The sequence below is a fragment of the Panthera onca genome, chromosome B1 (assembly GCF_046562875.1).
Source record: "Panthera onca isolate mPanOnc1 chromosome B1, mPanOnc1 haplotype 2, whole genome shotgun sequence".
Classification (NCBI taxonomy): Eukaryota; Metazoa; Chordata; class Mammalia; order Carnivora; family Felidae; genus Panthera; species Panthera onca.
In genome coordinates, this window is record NC_138342.1 from 77331820 (window position 1) to 77357941 (window position 26122).

At 35.6% G+C, this 26122-nt stretch overlaps 1 protein-coding gene and 1 pseudogene across 3 annotated transcripts in view; both read left to right on the forward strand.

The window, feature by feature from the left end:
• The window catches only part of GRID2 (glutamate ionotropic receptor delta type subunit 2), a 1486895-nt gene that overhangs the window by 876287 nt on the left and 584486 nt on the right, over positions 1-26122 (forward strand). For all 3 annotated transcript variants that reach the window (XM_078445882.2, XM_078445880.2, XM_078445881.1), the window contains exons 6-7: positions 8898-9071; positions 17281-17442. In XM_078445882.2, the coding sequence (XP_078302008.1) occupies positions 8898-9071; positions 17281-17442 (336 nt within the window). The remainder of the gene's footprint in view (positions 1-8897; positions 9072-17280; positions 17443-26122) is intronic.
• Positions 19789-25350, forward strand: LOC144615998 (DNA replication licensing factor MCM4-like; annotated as a pseudogene).

Here is a 26122-nt window from a genome sequence, read left to right on the forward strand (position 1 = left end):
CTAGTCTGATATTGAACCCTTCTAGTGTATTCTTCAGTTCAATTATTGCATTCTTCAGCTCTATGACTACTGTTTAGCATTTTCTTATACTTTCTCTCTTTGAAGTTTCAACTGTTTTCATCCACTTTCTTTTGAGTTTGGTGAGCATCTTCATGACTATTTGAACTCTTTATCAGGTAAATTACATATCTCTGTTTCATTAAGGTTTTTTCCTGGGTTTCATGGTATTCTTTTGTTTGGAACATATTCTTTTGTTTCCTCATTTTGTGTGACTATGGTTGTTACTATGTATTAGGCAAAACAGCTTCCTTTAACAGTCTTGATTGAGTGTCCTTGTGTAGAAGATAAACCTTCATTCAATCCTGTCCTAGCACTTGGTTGTCTCTGAAACCTCTGTGACTGTCTAAGCAACCTGATTTATTCTTGATCAGTCCTAGTTGTTGAGGATATGCCAATCCCAGCCAATGTTCCAATGACTGAGGTATCTCAGTCAGCATCTAGATTCAGGCTGATTGGAAACCAGATTAGCAGTCACCAGTTTTTAAAGTATGCAAACATATACAATCCTGTAAGACCACAGTTATAAACCCTGCTGGCTTCCAGACCAGTCCATCTAGAGGTGCTCCTTTACTGAACAGTTGTAAAAATTGGGGTTTCAGAGAAGTGTATAAGCTCCTTTCTTAAAGGTACTGGAAAGCTGTAGTAAGACCAAGGGAGAGCACAAAGACCGCATCCCCCAGCCTATGTTCTCTACCTTTGTAGCCTCTAGGTATGTGGCAATCTTGAAGCCTGCCCCTCAGTTTGAAGTTCTAGGGCAAATAAATAGGTTTTCTTCACAGGAAGCTGTGGGTGTTTCAGTCTGCTTTCTGTGCTGTGCCTTGGGAATGGTAGCTTGCCAAGAATTATCTATCTGATTGTTTCAATCCCATGGGGTCCAGAAATGAGAGTTCCCTTGGACACAAGAGTCAGATGCTCAAGGGGTGTCTCATATGGATGTGTGTTTGCTGGCTTTATCAGGGGCATAGAGTAGTGTGGAGCTAGGTCATGCCTGCCAGCCTTAGGGGACCACTAGAGGGTGCAGGAGTGGGACAAACCTGCCAGTGCTAGCAAGGTGGAGTGACAGCACCAAAATGGTACCCACCAGCACCTGTATCCCCAGAGAGAAGCCAACAGGCTCTGCCTCTCTGACGGGTGCATTAAGATTAGCAAATGAATCTCTTTCATATATATTCTAGGTGGTTTTCAAACTGCTGCTTTTGCATTGGGTCCTGAGATAAATGCCTCTGTTTACAAGCCCTTTAAAAATGGAATCTTGGTTCCCTACAGCCCTTTGGGTCTCCTAGATGTAAGCCCTATTGGTTTTCAAAGCCAGACACTTTGAGGGCTCATCTCTCCAGCGTAGGTCCCAAGGTTTGGGATGCCTGGGGTGGGGCATAAACTCCTTATTTCTCAGGGAGAAGCTCTGTGATATCCCTCTCAATTGTGTGTCACCATGCTGGGAGTGGGGTGTTTTGGCAAGACCACATGTCTGCCTCCCCTCCTTGATGTGGCCCATTTATTTTTTATTGTATAGGAACTGATCAGCTAATTTCCAGTACTTTTTCAGAAGGCATTGTCCCATATGTAGCTGTTGATTTAGTGTGTCCAAGTGAGAAGGTGAATTTAGGATATTCCTCTACCACCTGTTTACTTATTTTTTAACTTATTTAAGCTTAATTGATACACAATGTTACAATAGTTTCAGGTGTATTATATAGTGATTCAACAAGTTGATACATTATGCTGTGCTCACCACAAGTTTAGCTACCATCTGTCACCATACAACACTATTAAAGTATCATTGGCTATATTTCTTATGATATACCTTTTATTCCCTTGACTTATTCCATAACTGGAGGTCTGTACCTCGCTCTCCCCTTCACCTATTTTGCCCATCCTCTCAACTTCCTCCCTTCTGGCAACCATCAGTTTGTTGTCTATATTCATAGGTTTGATCCTGCCTTTTGTTTGTTTGTTTGTTTGTTCATTTGTGGAGTTTTTGTTTGTGCTTTTTTTTTTTCGATTCCACATATGAGTGAAATCATACAGTCTTTCTCAGTATGACATATTTCACTTAGCATAATACCTTCAACATTCATCCATGTTGTTGCAAATGGCACAATCCCATTCTTTTTTATGGCTGTGTAATATTCTTCTGTGTGCGTGCGTGTATGTGTGTGTGTGTGTGTGTGTGTGTGTGTGTGTGTATCCATTTGTCTACCAAGAGATACTTAGGTTGCTTCTGTGTCTTGTCTATGCCACCATCTTGAACTTTCTCTGATGGTTCTTTTTAATTCAGAGTAAAGACACTGGAAATGTCTTCCCTGGTTGAGGCCTGCCAAACTTCAGGGCTACATGATTTGTCACTGTGTTTTTCATGTCAAATGACGACATATTTATATGAGATCCCCACAGGTATTATACATGTGTGAGATCTGCTTTCTAATGATGTTTTTATATTTTCCAATTTTCTAATACCTCTCAATTTTCTATCTGGAATGACTAAAAATCAGGATAGAGGGAAAGGCAAAAGAAATCTTAGTAAACTTGCAGGATAACTTTTCAAATTAGATGTTTTCATTTGTATTTTTGAGTATGTAATTTATGGATCTAGTAAATAAAACAGTTTGCCAAATATTACACAATGATTAAGTGGTGATATTGGGTTCTAAATAGTTTTTTTTTTCCACTCTAAACCTTTGGTTGTTTTTTTTTTTTCTTTTTCTCTTTGATAATTCTCCTTATAGATTATTTTTTTTAATTTCTGTTACTTCAATTTTAATCTTATGGAAACTATTTATCCCACTAATTTTTGTCTTTAGGTTAATTATTTTCTAGGTTACTATTTTTTTTTTTGAAATAAAGAATCCTCTTAATTTTTGTTTTTATCTCACACCCAACTTCTCATGGGGAAGAGACCACATAGAGTTCCTGGTATAAAACAAGCTGGGGTCACTTTACATGTTTGTATCAATAGAGCTAGCTAAGAAAAAAAGCAACTTATTGTGTCCTTGTAAATGGGCATTAAATGAAAATGCCCATCCCCTTCTATTCTTTGATAATATTGCATAGGGGACCCATGAATTATTTTTTTTTTCATATTCAATTTGACTTCTGACAACAACCTGAATCTTAACAGTATGAACACTTATAGAGCTCTTGGAACACCACTGGTCATCTGTCTATCGCTTATGTATCTATTTGTACTGTGGAAGAAGTCACTCCTTCATATTATGTAGGGGAAGTCTAAGTAGGCTAGCATGTACTTCATTGATGGTAAATACTATAGAAATAATAACACTTTATATTTTAGTGTATATTTCATAAGCATGAGACTTTTATTTTACAATTAAATTTTCTTTGATAAAATATGAGCAGGACAATGCTATCTTTAAACGAATGTTCAATAATTTGGCACGATATTTTGCAAATAAAACATCCACACTAAGTGATCTAACCAGCAAATAACTCAATAAATATTAGAGGTATAGAAAATGATAATTCTTTTTTCATCCTTTACACTTGGATTTTCTACTGTAAGCTGTCATAACTATTTATAACTTCACCTTTGTCATTACTGAAGCACTTGTGTCCTCTTTACCTACAGCTCTTCTTACTAGTCCTTGAGCAGAGGTGTCATTTTTGGGGCATGTCAATACCACTGAGCTTCTGAAAAATCTGATGTTGACAGCCCACAATTTATATTTGTTATTATTTTTACGTAAACTAGGTTCATACTCAAGAGATCAAGCATATTTTCTGTATTTTCATTTCTAACAAAAACCATTATCCATGTATCTACTGTCAATTTTTTTTTCAATTGATTCCATTCTGTTACCTCATTTTCTCTGAAAAATGCCTTAGGAAACTTGATTCTCACTACCTTTACTTCATTTGTGAGCTGCTCATACAAATTTATAATGAATGAGTCAAATTTATTCTAGTTTCCATGAAAGAAGAAACATGGATTTCTCAAATTTGCTAGGAAGTTAAACTGTAAAAGTAACAACCACCCCCCACACACACACACACACAAAATCTAACAATATGCAAATGCTCATTTGAACATGGAAGACATGAATTTGTCTAGTTTGGTTTGTGTAGCTACTATTTTGTTGCTAATTTTAAATGGGTTGCAAACATTTATTTAATCTATTGCACCAATAGCTTTTAAGAGAGGCACTATAAATCAAAGTTGGCTTTGTGCATCTTGATACAAATTGATGTACAGACTTGAAAACAATATTTTTTTTCCTTTGCATTAAGAGTGCTATAATAATAAGGGGCTGTGCTAGCTCATATGGTGTAATCAATCATATGTTAGTAGTTGGTAATGATATTTATCTTCTCCCTGCAATCAGTGAATCCAACTGAGAACAGCCTTTCCATATAAGTATTGCCATCCCCTCAGGGTCCTGAAACAGATGGCCTGGCACTTTATTTAAGTTTTACAAAAGTTATAAATTCTGATAGAATGATATACACTGTTTAGAGATGCAAGAAGGATAATACTATAAGCACCATCTTTTCTCTGATAATACTGAACCTGAGTTCTCATTTAAATAGCTTAATTGCTGCACCTGAGTATTGCAGTTTAGAAGTTGTTGTTGTTGTTATTGTTGTTGAGATTTAAAAATCCTATATGTGTAAAGGATGTTGTTCATTTTTCCCAGTTTAGGGATTAATTGAACTGCTCACTACCAATCTCTCAAGCAGAAAGTTGCCATTATGCTGCACTTCCTTCTGGTGTATAGCCTTCAATTGGTTTTGTTTCATATTTCAGCATTATGTTTGTGTAATTATTTCACATTAATGTTAAACTTTGTGGAAGCATCAAAGGATCACCTTCACCAAAGCATGAAGAATATAAACATTAGCAAAAACAACAACAAAAAGCATAATCTTTTCAAATGTGCTACATAGTACACTGCTTAATAACAACTAAAATATTTTAGTTTATTTGGTTTATTTGTTAAACTATTTAGTTTAGTTTATTTGGTTTATTTGGTCGTATTGAGGTTATTAAAGCATTCCAGTTTCTACACTTAAAATTTCAGTAATCTATCAATAGATACAGAATCTATCAATCTATCTATCACCAATTGTTTGGTGAAGTCTTGCCATTCATTCATTTATTCATTCTTTTTTTTTAAGTTTATTTATTTTGAGAGAGAAAGATAGCATGCAGGCAGGGAGGGGCAAAGAGAGAGGGAGAGAGAGAATGCCAAGCAGGCTCCATGATGAAAGTTCAGGGCTGGAACCCACGAATTATGAGATGATGACCTGAGCTGAAATCAAGAGTCAGGCACTTAACCGACTGAGCCACCCAGATGCCCCTATTCATTCATTTTTAAATTTATCAACGTTTAGTGAATACCTATTATGAACCAGAAGCTTTGTTAGATGTTAAGAGATTTTTTAAAATGGGGAAAAAAGAGGGTCCCTTCTCTGAGACAGTTTAATAGTATAGATTGGCATCTGATCTAATGATTTTGAGTCTTCCTTTCTCTGGAATTCATTAATTTAAACCCACGTTGATACACTACAAAGATTTGGGAGTGATCCAATTCTCCTAAAAGATTTGTTCTGGGAAATGGCTGTTTCTGGTTGGAGTTGTATCCCCAACAACTATTTTAGCATTTCCTCTTTCTTCTTTCTTATGGTTTACTCTGTATTAAACTATCACAACAAAGTGAATAAGAATATTTTCTTGAATATGTTGACTTGAATCTCAGCAATTTTTTTATTATCTAAGTACATTATTTTGGGGGTAAAAAAAAGACTATATGCTTTGCTCCCAAAGAAGTACAGACAGAATTTAAGTACAACAAAACATATTTTTAAATTTTATTGCAATATTCTTATTTCATAAATGTACTCATATAAGGAATACAAAAAGGACAACAATTTTATTTTTCAGCCTCTTTAAATTTTTTAAAACTCAGAACATATCTGTATATCTTTACAGAGAATTAGTATAATTTGGAGGCCCTGGAGGCTTGGGAGAGTGAGTATTTGAACTGGTTCTTCACGTGGTTCCTTTTTAAAATATGGGGGCTTAAACATTTTTTTTAAAGTTCAGAGTATTAGAACAATGTAGATTCTAACAGATTATACAATAGTCCATATTTTAATATGGAAGTTTACTTATGAATTTTTTTCATTTAAAAGGATCTCTTAATAGATTTTCATTTGACTTTCAGTGTTTACATAGCATTGCCTCTGTCACTCTTGAAATGCACCTTTTGAAATGTAGAAGTAAAGTTCTGTAAATATAAAATAGCTGCCTAATCAAGTTTTCATATCACTATCAAACTAGTTTTGAGATCAGGTGTCAAAACTAAAACTGCAAGTGAATTTTTTGAGACAAACTGTCTGTTACCTTCATTCAGAATGGCAGATTCTTTCCTCCCAGAAAATTACTTCCTTTTCCCTTCCCCAAATAATAATAGGCAAAATATATTCAACTTAAATTGACATTTCCTCAGATATAGTTTAGTCGCTTAGACTCCTGATAACTTCAGCTTTCAAAACCTGTAAAAGGTAATCATCTCTTTTTGTGGGCTTGAAAATAGTCCTCTTAAAGACTTTGGCTCATGATAGATTATTCTATTATTCCTTATAGAATCATCAGGCTGTTAAATACTAGAATAATATATCTTTATAGTTTTAATTCCTATCATTCATGAATATTAATCTAAATAATTCCCGTAAGGAGATATGGATTGTATAATTACTTTAGAGAGTGTCTTTGGTGACATTCATACCATGAATAAAGAATATTTTGAATGAAGACTTTGGAATTTCTCTGGTTCTTTATCTATAAAGTAAGAATAATAGTATCTGAACCAGAATGTAGTTTTTAGCAGAAAATGAGACAACACATAATGTATTTAGTATTTTGTCAAATATATAGTAGAGAGTTAATGTATGTTTTTATACTAATGTGCTCATGGTTGGAGCAGGTAGAAATGGTGCTGTTTGACAACATGTTGATAAGTCTTAGTATTACTAAAAGAAAAAAAGACCACATATATATGAAAACTTAGTTATTAATCTGAGAAAAGTGATAGAACCTCTTACTGTCTTTTAAATGAAAATTCCTGTCTGTGCGACATGGAATTAAAAAAATTGTAAAGAGGGGTGCCTGGGTGGCTCAGTCAGTTAAGCGTCCAACTTCGGCTCAGGTCATGATCTCACAGTCTGTGGGTTCGAGCCCCGCATCAGGCTCTGTGCTGACAGCTCAGAGCCTGGAGCCTGCTTCGGATTCTGTGTCTCCCTCTCTCTCTGCCCCTCCCCTGCTCATGCCCTCTCTCTGTCGCAAAAATAAATAAAAAAATTAAAAAAAATTAATAAAAAAATGTAAAGATACTCAGTAGCAATATTAATTAATTTGAAAAGACCTCTGGTTAAACTTCAGGCTTAAAATAGAGTTGATAAGACACTGCTTAATTCCGCTTTGTGAGTGGATGATAGATAATTAAAAGGTGACCTGCCTTTTGTCAGATAGTGTTCCTGATGGCTAGTGAAATTACACAAACTGAAGGATAAAAGATGGCATTTTAAATGAGAAAAAAACATTTTTCATGGTACATTAAGGATTAGTTGACCAGAAATCCATGATATTATACTGGATACAGCTGATGGCAGGTTTGTTTTATTTTCAGAAAATCTGTATTTTGTAAAGTTGAAAAAATAAGGAATGAGTTTTAAAGCTCTAATGTAGGCTTTAGGAATAATATGTAATTAATCTAGAAAGGAAAAGAAGACAACTTATACCTGTAAATAAATAGTCCATTTCTTTTTCATTACTCTGTAATGATTCTTTGAATCAAAACCGAAATTCTCACTGCAGTCCAAAATTTATCTTATGTCAAATCTTTTATTTCTGTTACCATAAGAATCTACTGAAACCAATAATATGTTAATTGCAAAGGCTTCATTGGTTTGAAATGTCCCGAATGGACACTTTGTGAAGTGAAGTTTGTGAAGAACAAACTGCTTTAGTAAAGACTGCCTTCAAACTAAAATTTATTCTGATCACTTGTAGTCTGACTAATTCCAGTTAGAACAGATGTTAAGTTGTAAAAATATTATTTCATTTTTATTGCTTCTACATCCATGATTGAGCCAAGCCTTAAAATTTAAGTCTGGAGTTAGGAAGTGGGGGGAGAAGGAAGTAGAAAAATATGTTCTTTGAGTTTGGCAAATACTCATATGCAAAATAACATCGATTTGGAAAAAGAACACTGGGTATTTTTTTTCATTTACCTATCCTGGTTCACATTGTATTAATACAAAATGTTTCATCTTTTGGAACACTTTGTTTAATCTGTTCTTTACCAAGAGAAATGTATGAGTTAATACCAGTAGTTCTAAGAAATAATTAGGAACATCTTTTTTTAAATGTCTCTTACTTTCTCTACTTGCTTTATTTAAAAGCCCCATTTTTCATTGCTAAGAACAATATATATTATGCTTACATTGCAACTCTCTTCTGGGTACTCAAAGTACCTTGAAATGCACTTAATTTATGACCTTTTTCAATGTTTAGACAAATATTTTTCTAAAGTGTTCAATATAATACAAAATTCCTAAATAAAGTGCATTTAATCAATTGCTCCATTTAGAATTACTTAGGCTTTAATGATATAATTTAACATACAAACAACACCTACAAATGAGTTGATCATTTTAATGAACATGTATTGTTTTTATTTGGATGTGTACTAAGCACTAGCAAATGCATTACAGTAATGAATTTCTTAGCATTTACAGATAACAACTCTTTAATAGTTTTGTGTTTCTATTTATTATTTATTATAGCATTTCTAATCCTTCCATTTTTTATCTTATAGGAAATAAATGATGTGGATGTTCAGGAACTTGTAAGAAGGTCAATTGGAAGGTTAACAATCATTCGGCAGACATTTCCAGTCCCCCAGAATATAAGTCAGCGATGTTTCCGTGGCAACCATCGAATATCTTCAACATTGTGTGATCCAAAGGATCCATTTGCTCAGAATATGGAGGTATATTCTAAGTGCTACAGTATTTCTCTCAAGGTGCTTTGTTGGCAAATTGTAGAGAGAGCTCTTTGAGTTGTTTTAGATTTAGAATTATACATGTTTCCATTTTCTGAGCTATTCTCTTCCTCTGGAAATTTTCTAAGTCTGATGCAGGAGTCCTAACAATTTGTGTCTTTGATCTTTTTGACCTCATTGTAGCAAAATATATACTTGTTAAAAAAAATTAAATACATAAAAGTTATTTCCTTCCCAGCAAGTAGATCCATAGCATTTACTGTGTTGGAATTTGTGATTGATATTCCTTAATGCCAGATGGCAAATTATTATGCTAATAAATTTGCTTGTTTTTTTCTGTATAACAAGGACATAGAAATATATTTTTAAAGATTACTCTCTAGTTTAAAAACATTCACCAAAAAACTATTTAGAAATGCAAAAGATACTATAGTGCTATATATTCCTATCCAAACCAGAAAGGATATGGCTGAAACCTTTGCTCTTCAGAATACAACAAAGAATTCGAAGGTAAATAAATAAAATCTCTGAGCAGCAAAATAGAGAACATCAGGTGCCTGCAGTTTACTCATAAGGATGTCCTTTAACTACTCACCTAGAATCCATTTTCTTTTTCTTAAGGAAAATGCTATCAGATTTTGTTTCATTTAGTTTTATTTCCTTTGCACTGGAAATTTTAATATGTCAATTTGAACAGGGTGTTAAAAAAAAAAACAGACACATCAATAGTAGGAAGCCATAAGGAGTACTTTCTAGCAAGGCAAGAGACAAGAAAAATAAATCAATCAGATCTACTAATTCAAATATCCTATCAATGTAGACTTGCCTTATAAAAAGAACTCTGTGTCCTAAAACAGTTCCTAAGGGTATAATTGTAGTATACTGCTAGAGACGTAGGATTTAAATAGTAATTCTGAGATAACAAAAATTAAAGTATTGGTCAATATCAGAAGTTGGAAGAATATATGTTTTAGAAAACTATTCCTTCACAACGTTTACTATCAAAAGTGTTTTAGTGCTTAGAGATACTCAGTTTGAACAGTTTAGAAATATAACCCTATGAGAACAAATTCATCCCCAGTAATACTAGATAAATCAGGTGATTTTGTAAAAATGACCCATTCTTTTAAAAAGCATCTCCACGCTTTTTCTATCTTTGGTCACCTGTGGATTTTTTTTTTTAGATGAATTACTATTGATCCAATCACTTCTTCATACTTGCAGTCAACCTAAGGAGCAGCTATGTTTCCCAGGTAGCTAGCTCCAGGAGCATTGCCCACAGAACTTTATGTTCCCAACTAGGCTTTAGGCTTTTGTAGAATAGGTCTCCCCCAGGATCTGGTATCATAAAATCCCATAAAGTACACATCTATCTTTATTTCCTCCATCATGCCTACCACACTGCTTTGCTTCTTCTTGAATATTTGTGCCTTTGAATGTAGTTAAGGAGAAGACAATGGTTAAACTAAGCCACTCTAGAGCCTAAACAAGACCTGTTTAAATTTTAATGCCAGTCTTACAGATATGCTTATAATGACCAATCTTTTCATATTAATTGGTCATGAGTATGATTGATATGAAAACGATAGAATTCTAAATGGGTGAAAACGTAGAATTTTGCTTAAGAAAAATTTGAAATATTAAAGGCTATTTCGTCAAAGGAAATGGCAGGAAATGTACAAATTGGAAAAGCAGAAAGTAACTACACAGTATGTTTTTCCAAATTTTTATTCAAATTCTAGTTGGTTAACATATAGTGTAATATTGGTTTCAGGAGAATTTAGCAATTCATAACTTACACATAACACCCAGTGCTCATCATAACAAGTGCCCTCCTTAATACCCATCCCCCCACCCCCATCCCACTGCCCACTTCTAGCCCATCCCCCACCCACTTTCCTCCATCAACACTCAATTTGTTCTCTCTTGTGAAGCATCTCTTATGGTTGTTTCCCTCCCTCTCTCTCTTCCACCCTTTCCATATGTTTATGTTTTGTTTCTTAAATTCTACATATTAGTGAAATAACATGGTATTTGTCTTTCCCTGACTTACTTCACTTAGCATAGTACACTCTAGCTCCTTCCACGTCATTGCAAATGGCAAGATTTCATTCTTTTTGATGGCTGAATAGTATTCTATTGAATATATATACACCAAATCTTCTTTATCCATTCATCAGCCAATGGACACTCAGGCTCTATCAATAGTTTGGCTATTGTTGATAATGCTTCTATAAACATCAGGGTAGTGTACCCCTTTGAATCAGCATTTTTGTTTCTTTTGAATGAATACATAGTAGCACAATTGTTGGGTCATAGGATATTTCTATTTTTAACTTTTTGAGGAAATTCCATGCTGTCTTCTAGAGTGGCTGCATCATTTTGCATTCCTACCAATGGACGGACTACATAGTATTGTAAAGCACATTCACCTAAAAGCACAATCCTTCTGATTCTGTTAATGAGTTTCTTGAAATCAGGGAGCAAATATTTTAATTGTTTATTTATTTATTCATCTTCATATCCCCCAGACCTATATGATAAATTAAGGATGTACAGGAAGCACCACACCTCTTATCCCCACCTTCGTCTTACTCCTTTCAAACCCACAGATGGAAGAAAATAAGAAAATTACTTTTTCTTTGAGGATTTACTACATAGTAATTTCCCTATTATATGTAATAAATTTTGACAGAATAGTTAATGTATAAAAGAAAAATTGACAGAATCTTTTATATGTGAAGATTTATATGATTAAGTATCTAAATCTAAATGTATCTAAATGTAGGGCTGTTGAATTTAAGATGTTCCACTAAAAGCAGAGCATTTGATATAGAGGCTTACCTTGGGGAAAATTTTATCTTACTGAAGTTAAAGAAAAACAACAAGATAATATGCATTAAAAATTGGGGAGTACAGGTTTCCTTTGGAGAAGTAACCCTCTCAACTTGGAGCTAATAAAAAAATGCAGGTAAATATGTCCACAGACAGACCTTTATCTTATCAGCTGGGTACTATTAAAAGTAGCAAAATAAAGGTATGAAAATATGACTGAAGAGAGCTCTAAAAATAGAGACCCAACCGTAAAATGGAAACCCGAACTATAAGATCACAATAATCAGTACAACAGGGAAGAAGAGGGTACAGTGGGCCTGTGTAGAGATCTTTGGGCTGTTACTTAATTTAATGTACATAGAAAGAAAAGGTTTAGAAGGAACAAAAAACTAGTTTCCCAAATCTTTAAATTAGTGCCAGAAAGACTAAAATCCAGGATGAGTTGAAGTTGCAAAGTAAATGTTAAAGGAAACTTTTAGCTCTATAAACAAAGTTTTTAGCAATATATGAAGCAAGAAGAAAGTGAGTCTTTCACTGCTTGGTGAAACTAATGTTAGCTTGGCTGCTAATGGAGAGAAAATAGAAAAGTCAGGGTTTTTTGTTTGTTTGTTTGGTTTGTTTGTTTGCTTCTGTCATCTCCATCTAAGAAAAATTGTCTTCAAATTAGAAAAGTTAGAATAAATTTTTTTTAATTAAACCACTTTTTTTTAAAGAGCAGGGATTTGGATATGGTAAGAGTATACCTTACTGCTTTAAAATGAAGCTTAGGGGCGCCTGGGTGGCTCAGTCGGTTGAGCGTCCGACTTCGGCTCAGGTCACGATCTTGCGGTCCGTGAGTTCGAGCCCCGCGTCAGGCTTTGGGCTGATGGCTCAGAGCCTGGAGCCTGCTTCCGATTCTGTGTCTCCCTCTCTCTCTGCCCCTCCCCCGTTCATGCTCTGTCTCTCTCTGTCTCAAAAATAAATAAATGTTAAAAAAAAATTTAAAATGAAGCTTAAATAATAATTGTTAAGAATAGTAAATAAAGTGGTAGATACGATCACAATATTTTAATTTAGAAATACTAGAGAAATACCTCAGAAGAAGACCCCAGTACGTGAAATTGGTATATCGTTCCACATTTCAAAAGGAAGGAAAAAAGATTCTGACAGAGTGTAGTATATTAAAGGTTGATGAATTATTTGGATAAACTGTAGAATGTATTATTAAGTATATCATTTGGGGTCCTTCATATGTGACCCTAGGACTCTCTTAAGAACAAGCACTGGCAAGTCAAATCCTGTTTACTAATTGTTTATATTGAGAGAATTTTATAAATCTATTTATTGTATGTTGATTTTTATGTTGTGTTTGACATTTTTTAAGGAAAATTTATAGGAAAGCACAAAATTTTATAGGGAAGCATTAAAAAGTCTAGATAGATTGATGTCACTCAAAGATTTTCAATAAAGGACTCCTAAGAATAGAAGATAGTAGTAAACACTCTGTTTTCAGATTTTTTTTCCGAAGGAAATTTAAAAAATTCAAAATATAGACAGTCTCATTATTATCCTTAAAAGGATAAACTCATAACATGAGTTTATTTAAAATTAGAAGTAATTTTTCAAATAGTTGACTAGTTATTTTTCTTATTCTCCAAATCTTTGAGCAAATTTGATATGCCTACAACATGGCTCAGATATATTTTGTAGCTTTGAGCACTTCTAATATCTATACTTTATTTTACTTCAATTTAGGAACTATGGAACTAGAAGAACATTCAACCACAGTGATAAACATTCTGCTCTTGAAGTATGAGGAACTCTCTATGGTCATCCAAAAATACTGTTCTTGTACTTATATTTTCAAATGTTTACCATTACACAAATAAAAATGAATAAAGTATGCCTATCAGATTTGCAAATGACATAAAGCTAGAAGAGAAACCTTATTCTGGGCTGTATGATCAAGATCCAAATTATTAATACTCCCCAAATAATAAACGTAAAAGTTGAAGTTTCAAAGAGATAAAGTATAGGCTCAAAGTCATTACCCTAAGTCTAGTTGGATGAGACCTGGTTTGACAGCTGTTTAAGGTTATTGAGATGAAGGCCAATTTTGTTTGAACACAGCACAAGTCTTATTTGCTCTACACCATTTCAGTGTAATCTTGGCCTCCCTGTCAGAGCATTTTGCTATGATCAAGAGACATAACCTTATACTATTCTGTTCTAGTCAGATTGTATCTGCAATAATGTGTTGTTTATAAGTTCTAAACTCTGAACAGGAACATAAAAAAAAAGAGAAGGAAAGAAGAAAAATGCTGAGATGATGAACAGCCTAGAAATTATACAAGATGATGAACAATTGAAGGAAAGAGAATGTTTCAGGGCAAGTGATGGATGTTATCAAATATCAGAAGGTTGTCAGATAGAGAAGGTGGGTGCTGGTGCTCAGTTAAGTTGGAAAACACGTGTAGTGAGAGTGAGAGGGAAATAATTGGTCAGCTGGTGGGAAAATGGAGTTTAAGATGTTAGAGGAGGTATGTGTTTGTGTCCAGTGATAGTCATTTGTGTTAGATGTAGCCAGAGTAGATGTCAAATTCATCTCTGTAGAAATTGCAGTGACTTTTTTTTTTTAATGCTGGGCAAAAGTTTGGAATCACTGTGAAAGAGGAGTCAAAGACCTCATGAATACAGAGTGGGCAAGAGACGAGTAGGTGATAACAGAAAGGAACTCTAAAGTATAGTATAGGAAAGAGCATGAACCTCAAAACAGAACAGGTGCTTTCCTGAGATAGAAGTAATGGAAGGAGTAATTGAAAGCTCACAAAATGTCACTACCTCCTTTTGATCCCACAGTTTGGAAGGTGGGCAAATGAATAGAGGCAGTTTTTGTTGAAAACACCAGTCATATATATCAAATGCAAAGCACTTGTCTTTAGGAACAGCGTGGATGCTCAAGGTACATGCCTCAAAGCTCACAGAAGACACTGTGCCACCACAGTGTCAAGATTCGGATGGAACCCAAGTTGTCAGGTTTCTCACATCTTGACTTCTGTCAAACATGCCTGATGTTAAACCTGCCTTTCTTTTCTTCATCTTCTTTTGTTTGACAACTATTTATCAGAATGTGTGCTAGCTGCTAGGAAACAAAAGTACAAAGGGGGAAAATTTGTACATGATGAGCCCCTATCCAGAAGGATCTCATGTTCTAGTGGGAAAACCAGATTAAGAAATCTTAGAATTATGATATGTTCCAGTACAGGCATGCGTGTGTTATGGGAGACAAAGGAGACTGCCCAGTTAGCCTGGAAGCTGGTAGGGTCCTGAGAAGTTGTCAGGATAGGATTCTCCTACTTCTGACCTGTTAATTGGATATTAGATGTTAACTGGTTGGAGAAAGGTAACAAGACATCAAAGAGTGTTATTCCAACAATTTCATATATACACTGAAAGCAATCAGTCAGAGAAAGAAGCCAAATAAAGCTAGAGAGATAAGAGCAAGCAAGATTGAGGCAGTGAAGCAAAGAAAGGTTAAAAGCGGCCAGATTATTGCAAATTATTGAGAAATTGTCAAAAGGTTTTCCTTTTGGGTCTTCACAGTCTAATTCAGACTGAATTTTGGTTCATCAACTACTTTTATCTTCAAGTCTTCATTCATTGCAGATTTAAGCTACTCCCCTAGTCTGTCTAGTAATTATCTGGTAGGGTAAGGGCAGGGAGGTAAAGGTGAGGATAGCCTGCCTTACTATTTCCTTACAAAGAACAAGGGTACCTGGGTGGCTCTGTCGGTTAAGCATCCAACTTCGGCTCAGGTCATGATCTCTCAGTTCGTGAGTTCAAGCCCCACTTTGGACTCTGTACTGACAGCTCAGAGCCTGGAGCCTGCCTCAGATTCTGTGTCTCCCTCTCTCTCTGCCCCTCCCCTGCTCACACTCTGTCTCTTTCCATCTCTCAAAAATAAATGAACATTAAACAATTTTAAAAACAGTATTTCCTTTTAAATAACAAGTTGGTATTTCACATAGTGCATGAGAGTATGCAATGTCTCTTTTAAGAAAGGCCTGCCTTCCATTAGTGTTATACATATAAAACGATGTTTGATATACACAAATGATTAAAGATTCACCTAGTAAAGAAAGAAAACTCACAAAGCACTATTAGGAAGTGCTTATTAACAGTTTTTCATAGCATTAAACTGTCATCCCAGTAGTTGAAATTTAGTGCCATTTTGTGATGTGGGCAGACAATTTCATAAGATTCCTTCATAATTACTTATAAGCAAAGGGCAGTCAACATATTGTCCCTTTTATTTTCAGGAAAAAAAACTGTGATACCAAGATACTTTTAAAAAGCTGAAGAAATTTAAATACCTTAAGATGGATTTAACTTTCATAGCTACATTGATTTCTCATTTTTGTTTTACTTTATGTTGCATTTTTCTTTCAGAGGAGTAATAATAAAACATCTAACAGCCTTTATTGACTTTGGATATCTCTTGATGTTTATGTTTTCTGAATAAGTTCTAATTTCTTTGAAAAATAAACACCTTCTACAAATGACAGCATAGATATCAGTTCTGTCAAGAGTAAGTGTAAGAATGCAACAGATCATAGTGACAATTTTCATGACTCTTTTTTGCAATTTATATAGAAGGAAAATAATAACATGATTGCTTTAAGAAGAAAGCATTAATTTAAATACATATTCACAGTTATTTATATTTATTTATATGGTCACTTATTTATAATGGTATCTGTCATGTTAATGAATTAGAATGCATGTGTATACCTAGATAATGTTGTGTAGATCCTTGATAATTGTAATTTTATCAATGGCCATGCGTTTTCTCATTTTTTTCATTACCAAATCCCCATAGACATGCACATATACACACATGGCTGCTTCTTCTTCTTCTTTTTTTTTTAGCACCTATGACACTTATTTTATATGTAAGATCGAGTTGATATTTCTCCATCTGAATAATCAGAATGCAAAGACTTGACATATTCAGAAATGTATTATTCAGTTTGCCCTTCCAATCTGAAGCCCTTAGATCCTTACCTCTTCAGAAAGAAATAAGGGCCAGTGATTTTCTAAGGTCTGACACTAACAGCCTTGCCTCTGTCGAAACTTTTCTTTTTTATCTTCTCTTTCACACCTAAATAAGCTGAAAAAGCAATTGAGGCATACAATCAGACAAGACTTCATTGTCAACGGCAAAATTGCCCAGGAAATGAAAAAAGAAACCTTTTGCTTAATAAATAACCCAGTAAACCAGCCATCTATGACATGAACGGAGGCAGCTGAGCTGATGATTTTCTCCTAATTCTTGATGGTTGGCATCAGTGATTCTAATGATTACTGTCTAATGTCTTTTCAGATTTCAAACCTTTACATATATGACACGGTGCTTCTGCTTGCTAATGCTTTTCATAAGAAACTGGAGGACCGAAAATGGCACAGCATGGCAAGTTTGTCATGCATCAGAAAGAACTCTAAGCCCTGGCAGGGAGGGCGTTCCATGCTGGAGACTATCAAGAAGGTAACTTGTGACTAACGTTTCACTCTCCTTAATTTTCATGTAAAGGGATACAGTAAATCATTTTTGAGGGCATATCTTTCAAAAGGATGTTTTTTTGTCACCAACATTGTTAGTCCAAAGCACAAAACAGTGTAATAGATGAGTAAAATATTAAAAACAACAACAACAACAACAAGGTCAGAAAGTCACATGCATGTATAAAACAAGGAGCCGTTACCTATTTGTAAGGATATATTACACGAGTATAGTTAGTGGTTGAAATTATTTGAATTGTATTTGTTATACCATTAGTATTAGAAATACTCAAATTATTTTGGTGCCTGTGACAAATACAAATACTTGTTTTTGTTTGTTTGTTTGTTTGTTTGTTTGTTTGTTTGTTTTCTTTAAAATACACCATCAGGGGCGTCTGGGTGGCTCAGTTGGTTAAACGTCTGACTTTGGCTCAGGTCATGATCTCTGGTTTGTGAGTTCAGACCCCGCGTCGGACTCTGTGCTGGCAGCTCGGAGCCTGGAGCCTGCTTCAGATTCTGTGTCTCCCTCTGTCTCTGCCCCTGTCCCGCTCACACTCTGTCTGTCTCTCTAAATAAATAAATAAATAAATAAATAAATAAATAAATAAACAAACAAACATTAAAAAAAAATTTTAAATGCACCATGAACTGAAAAAAATAAACACAAGCCGTCGCTGTTTTTCAATTACATGATACATGGTAAGACATTAGAAGCAATGATCTTTAATTTATCTTATAATCAAGATATAATTCATAAGCAGTACTATTTTGCAGCATTTAGGAACTATTTTAGCTATGTGGTGTGTTCTCCTTCCTCACTGTCAGTGTGGTGTTTAGCCTGGCTGTGACCCGCTCTGGCTCAGTACCTGCTCCGTTCCCAGGAGGCACTTTATGCTGTTAGGCTTCTCTCAATGGTTTGAGCAATTCTGCAGTTTATTAGCCTCTTTGTCATGTCATCCTTGCTGGCATTTTCTGTCTGTCTCGCACAGCTTCTTGGATTTAAAATGAAATGATTAATAAAACAAACAAATGTCTCCTGTACCCTTTACACAAAGAAGACAGACATTTAGAAGTTTATGTTCTTTATTTTACCCATCCTTTTCCTCTCTGCACGTGTTTGCCTTCTTCTTGTGAAACAAAAAAAGAAATAGCTAGTTGAAAGAAATGTGAATGCATTTAGAAAAGCCAGAGAAAAACCTAAACATCTATCATTAAGAGTGAACTAGAGGTACAAAAAAACAGAAGTGGAAGAAAGAAATGTTGCAAATGGAGAATAGCCTGGATCTTTCTCTTGATATGTTTCCTTTTTGTAAAAAGAATCGCTTTAATAAGAATTTAGGCACTTATCAGCAGAAGTGCTTGAAAATCAAATGCATTGAATATATTGGCAGAGTAAGATATTTCAACTAAAATATGAATAAGTCAAATCTAAACTCAAGGTGTTGCCAAGATCTCCCTATCTGTCCATGTAGAGATGTGGCAGGTATGAATCCAAGGGAAGTTGTTGAACATGATTCTGATCCTGCCAATTTATTAGTTCAGGCTTTGGCTAGGATGCAGGAACTTGAATATATTCATTCTTCTGAAGCCTTCTCACAAAGACAGAATAATAGTTTGGGAGGTTGCTTAGGAGATACTTACTTAGTGAAAGTATTAGCGGGAAGGAAATAAAGATACCATAATATGTAGGTAGTTCTTATGGAATAGTTCAATATATAAAATGTTGCTGCTGGAAAATGTATAATCAAAACAATAATATGATAATTATGACATTTATTTGGGGGGGGATATTTATATATTTGTCCTGGTGAGCTTTCAGCCTAATGATGCTTTTTAAAGAAATATATCCATTCAGTGTATTTAAAGACTAAGTTTGAATGATATATGTCATTGCAGATATTCAGTTACATTATTTTTTAAGTAAACTCTATGCCCAACGTGGGACTTAAATTTACAACCCCAAAAGCAAGAGTCACATGCTCAGTTTCATTATTTTTTGTTCCACATTTCAAATTGACTTAAAAAAAATGGAGGTTTTTTTTTTCCAGTCATAACTTTGCCTCATATGAGTGTTCTGGTCATCCCATTCATATGCCAAGGCTGATAATACTCCGCATACCAAAAAATTTTGAGAGAAAGATTACTACTCATACAGGAACTCCCAGGAGAGCAGAGTGGGCTCAGGAATGTCCAGGCTGGCTTGACCAAGCAGCAGGAGTGGGCTGGGCCCACGTAGTGACTAGGAAGTAGGACTGGGGAAAGTTCCCATTTACTTGGGCTAGAGATTTTCAAGGCTTAAATTTCCAACTGGTATCAGACAAAAAGTTGCGGGATGAGCTTTGTTGATCAGCCTGTCCAAATGTGGAGCCACAGAGGAAAGGGAGACCAAAGCTTCGAAAGAAATCAGCAGCCAAACATCACAAATGAGGTCAGGCTCCTTATTACAGTGGGAATATTCTAGTAATAAAATTTTTAATTACATTCAATAACCCCTGCGTGTCTCTATGAAAGGCATGCCGTATATACTTTACAAAGCCTGTGTGCTACTGCATGGAGACAACGAAGTGAAAGAATGAGGGTCTGTCCCTTAATTAATTTCTATTCTTTTTAACGGGGTGAGACAAAAGAGATAAAAAAGCAATGCAGCTGACATAAGTACTGTAAATGTCCAGAACATTTATACAGGGGGCAGATAGCGGTTTCCATAAATTGAAGGTTTACAGTTTATTTTATGAATTTATAGAACAGGTACTTCCACATTTCTCTTCTTTAAAAAAAAAAAAAAAGAGGCTAATTCTCAAATGTTTATTTCTCCAAGGTATTATCAGTGACCTTGAAGCCATGCTATTTATATGAATTTTTAGATTATTTTTGAGAAAATGATATTTTTGTAAAATATTGGGTCTACCTATCCATGGACATGGTATCTATCCATATAGTCATCTTTTATAGCCCTCAGTAAAGACTTACAGTGTCCTTCATACATATTTTCATTATATTTCTCCTAAAATTTTATGAAGTTTTGATTATGTATATCTGCACGTGTGACACTATCATGAATATAATCTACTTACATTATGTTTTCCAACTACATATTGTAGGTATGTAAGGTAGTGGTTGATGTCTGATATATTTGGTGATTAAGCTGATCAACTCTTGAAACTTGAGTCCTGATTCTCACCTCTTTCTTTGTAGTTTATTCTCTTGTCTTTTCAAGTGGACATTGATACCATCCTCAAGTAAAATTAATGTTGTCACCTAATTCTAATATTTTATGTATTTTTTGAACTTTTAAAAAACTTTTCTTGGGGGCTGTCAGGTACACCATAGAGCTCTGTGTCCTTCAGAGGTGGCCACTTTTCCCTGCTTGAGGTGACGATATCAGGTCATATCTTTCTCTGAGACATAGAGGTGAGGATTCAACCTCTACAGAAGAGATGCAACTGATACCAAACTGGCCTAGAGCTGACCTGCAGAACCCTGACATGCAGGACACAGTATTTTCCAGCTCTCATCTGATGCATTCTGCAATTCTTCATCTTAGTTTTAATGCTAATTCACCACTCACATGTGGCACTTCCAGCTCTTGGGAAGAGGGAACCTTAAGCTGTGATGTTAGTGGCACATCGGAGGCAGAGACCTGATGTGGGGATCTACATGAAAGTGTTTGTAGGTGAATTTGCAGGATGAGCCAGCAACAGAGATACAGTGGCCGGTGAGCAGTCTCTAGGCCAAAACTTGTGATTTGAGCAACATACATAAATATGGCAATGTGCAAAGAAAATTTAAGGGGATTTCTTCAACATTTTATTGACTGTCTTGATAAAGAAGAAAATGTTGCCATAGACATTGCTGGGCCTTTGTGCATGCAGTGATAAGGATATTGATATAACTGGGGAGTCATGTTATTTTTATATATCTGATATATTGTCAAGTTAGCTCACATACAGTGTATACAGTGTATACAGTGTGTTCTTAGCTTTAGAAATAGATTTCTGTGATTCATCACGTATATACAACACCCAGTGCTCATCCCAACAAGTGCCCTCCTCAATGTCCATCACCCCCTTTCCCTGCCCCCACCCCCACCAACCCCCAGTTTGTTCTCTGTTATTAAGAACCTCTTATGGTTTGCCTCCCTCTTTGTTTCTATTTTTTTCTTTACCCTCCCCCATGGTCTTCTGTTAAGTTCCTCAAATTCCACACATGAGTGAAAACATGGTGTCTGTCTTTCTCTGACTGACTTATTTCATTTAGCATAATACCCTCAAGTTCCATCCACATTGTTGAAAATGGCAGGATTTCATTCTTTTCTATTGCTGAATAGTATTCCTTTGTGTGTGTATATATGTGTATATATATTTTATATATATATATTAACATATATATGCATTATACACACACACACACACACACATATATGAAACACATCTTCTTCATCTATTCATCAGCTGATGGACATTTGGGCTCTTTCCATAACTTGGCTATTGTTGATAGCACTGCTGTAAACTTGGGATACATGCACCCCTATGAATCAACATTCCTGTATCTTTTTGATACATTCCTAGCAGTGCTGTTGCTGGGTTGTAGGGTAATTATATTTTTAATTTTTTGAGGGACCTCCACACTATTTTCCAAAGTGGCTGCACCAGTCTGCATTTCCACCAAAAATGCAAGAGGGTTCCCCTTTCTCCACATCCTCACCAACATCTCTTGTTTACTGAATTGTTAATTTTAGCCACTTTGACCCATGTGTGGTGGTATCACAATGTGGATTCTTCTCAGAGCTAGAACAAGCAATCCTAAAATTTGTATGGAACCACAGAATACCCTTAATAACCAAAGTAATGTTGAAAAAGAAAACCAAGCAGCACTCTCAACAATAGCCAAATTATGGAAAGAGCCTAAATGTCCATCAACTGATGAATGGATAAAGAAATTGTGGTTTATATACACAATGGAATACTACGTGGCAATGAGAAAAAATGAAATATGGCCTTTTGTAGCAACGTAGATGGAACTGGAGAGTGTGATGCTAAGTGAAATAAGCCATACAGAGAAAGACAGATACCATATGGTTTCACTCTTATATGGATCCTGAGAAACGTAACAGAACCCATGGGGGAGGGGAAGGAAAAAAAAAAAAGAGGTTAGAGTGGGAGAGAGCCAAAGCATAAGAGACTGTTAAAAACTGAGAACAAACTGAGGGTTGATGGGGGGTGGGAGGGAGGGGAGGGGAGGGGAGGTGATGGGCATTGAAGAGGGCATCTTTTGGGATGAGCACTGGGTGTTGTATGGAAACCAATTTGACAGTAAATTTCATATATTAAATAAAAAAAAAAAAGAAACCCAATGTACTAATTACTATTTGCTAAATAGATTTTTTCATAAAAAAAAAAAAAAAAAGAAAACCAAAGCTGGAGACACCACAATCCCAGACTTTAGCCTCTACTACAAAGCTGTAATCATCAAGACAGCATGGTATTAGCACAAAAACAGACACATAGACCAATAGAATATAATTGAGAACCCAGATTTGGACCCACAAATCTATGGTCAACTAATCTTTGACAAAGCAGGAAAGAGTATCCAGTGGAAAAAAGACAATCTCTGTAGCAAATGGAGCTGGGAGAACTGGATGGCAACATGCAGAGGAATGAAACTGGACCGCTTTCTTAACACCATACACAAAAATAAATTCAAATGGATGAAAGACCTAAATGTGAGACAGGAAACCATCAAAACCCTAGAAGAGAAAACAGGCAACAACCTCATTGACCTGGGCTGCAGCCACTTCTAACTTGACACATCTCCACGGACAAGGGAAATAAAAGTAAAAATGAACTATTGGGACTTCATCAAGATAAAAGCTTCTGCACAGCAAAGGAAACAACCAACAAAACTAAAAGGCAACCGATGGAATGGGAGAAGATACTTGCAAATCACATGTCAGATAGAGGGCTAGTATACAAAATCTATAAAGAACTTACCAAACTCAACACCTGAAAAACAAATAATCCAGTGAAGAAATGGGCAGAAGACATGAATAAACATTTTTTCCAAAGAAGACATCCAAATGGCTAAAAGACACATGAAAAGATGCTCAAAATAATCATCTGAGGAGTCATCTTAAAGTGTAAACTGTGAACAAATGAAATCATTTGCAAAAATCTATACAGACAGCCCATCTGCCACTCAACTTTAGCATGGCTATCAATGAGATCTTCTTTGACAGTTACCTGACTCAATCTTAGAACATCAGATTTAATGTGTGGAAGACTAATTACATGAGAAACCTGAACTTGAAGGCATTAACCAGTCTATCACCATGAGTGGCATGTTGATTAGGATGTCCCAGCTGCTTCCAGATGCAGAAGTCCTTCTTGCAATGCCAGGTGTGCACCACCCCCTCCACTGCCTTGGTGGAGATGGACCATGGCTTAATCACTGAGCCCCATGTGGGTGAGTGCTCACCCATAACCACTCTGTGTTCTCAGGAAAGCAGATGATCAAACTTCAAGAGTCTCCTGAAAATATGCCTGCAAGGCAAATGCCTCACACTGCCATCCTTTTTGCTCACAATGATCTTGTTGGCAAGGTTCAACCTGGGGACAAAATAAACATTACAGACGTCTATCTGTAATGTTACTTACTGAGTCCATTCAAGAGTGAGTAATGTGAAGTCTGTTCACAAAATCCACATTGATGACATTTATTATCAGAAAATTGATGCAGAACATTTGCATAAAGAAGTAGATGAAGATATAGAACAGAAACTTTTTCAGAGAAGCATGTGGAATTGCACAAAGAACTTTACAAAAAAAGAAGGCATTTATGAGATCTTTGATTCAGCCTCAGCTCCAAGCTTGTAAGAACATGATGATTTAAAAAGGGGGGAATCTTGCTTCAGCTTTTCCTTGGAAAAAGGAAAGATTTTAGTCACATGGGAAGGGTCAGACTTTGTGCTGAGAACAACATCCTGAAGTGTGGTGACCCAAAGACCAGTAAGTTCCAGCTTCTGCATGTGTGTATATATATATATACTGGAATGACCTTGAGATAAGGCAAGTGGGCCTGAAGACTGGTACCTTTGTCCTGAGTGACAGTAGCATCTGCTGTATTGATGTTTGTGAAGATAAATGAAAATACAAGATCAGCATCGCACAAAGTCATGGGATGACTGACTCTATTGCAAAGGCTGGGATTATTGATCAGCTCGATGCATGCACCCTTATCCTGGCAGCAGCAAATTCTATGGAGTCTCAGTGGAATTCTAAAAAACACAACCATTGGTAATATACAGCTACCTCATGTATTATTATCAAGGTTTGATTTGATCTTCCTCATCCTGGACCTGCAGGATGAAGCCTATGACAAGGATCTGATTCACCACCGTGTGGCTCTGTACTACCAGAGCAAGGAGCAAGTGGAGAAGAGGTTCACAAACATGGCGGCACTGAAGAATTACATTGCTTATGCTCACAGAACCATCGTGTCTTGGCTGAGCCAGGAATCCAGTCAGGCTCTCATCCAGGCTTATGTAGATTTGAGGAGAATGCAGAAGATTGGTAGTAGCTGAGGAATGGTTTCTGTATACTTTTGATAGCTGGACTCATGAGTTCACTTAGCAGAAACCCTGGGTTGGCACTGTGGACATCTCTTCTTACCACAGAAATGAGTGCCACCTCTCCGAAATGGAAAGAAGAGTTAGCTGAAGCACTGAAAAAACTTATTTTATGTAAGAACATCAGCTCTAAAATACTCACAACTTTTTGAAGATATTCAAGGACACTCTGACATAGCAATTACCAAAGATATGTTTGACGAAGCACTTCGTGCTTTGTCTGATGATGACGTCTTGACAGTGACTAGAAAAGCTGTTTGCTTGCCCTGAATCTTTTGTGAATAGTGCTGTGTGTTCTGCTTGTCTGCACTTGGGCATTGCATTTGCATCCATATATGTTTGGCATATAGGCCAATCAGCTGCCGCTGCAGCCATCAGCAGAAATAGATTAAGATCATTATCTGGCTCCATAAAAATGTTTTAACTTGGGTTCCGTTTTCTTAGTAAAGTGTGTTTTCATAAAGTGTATGTTTTCATTACCCCACACACACACATTTTGAGTAAAAACATGGTGCCAACTTGCAACATACACAGTAGAAATTATTTTCTTGCCATGACATTTTTAGCACCAGGGCTTTTAATCTGTACATATATACAGATAGCAGGATGTCAGTGTTTTTGAAGATGGCAGTCTGGGTGTTTTTTGTTTGTTGGTCGGTTGGTTGGTTGGTTTGTTTGGTGTTTTTGGTTTTGGTTTCGGTTTTGTGCTAAACTCTCTAATAGCAAGCATCCATATGCTAGGGATTATTGTAATATGAGATAAGAGTTTAAACCAGAGCCTTTTTCCCTGTTATAGCAGTCAAACATAATTCCTTCTAGAAGCTAGCTCTTATGGAATTAATGATTGGAAATGATCGAGTTCTAGGTTAATGTCTGCCACTTTATTGTAATATGAAAAACTTTTTTTTCTAAGTAAGTTATAGAGATAATTTAAAAAATAATAAAATAAAACTTTTCTTGGCTAACTGCTTTAGCTTCCACTTCTAAACTTCCATAATTTTGATAGCAAATAGAATCTTAGTTTTATAAATATGCCACAAGT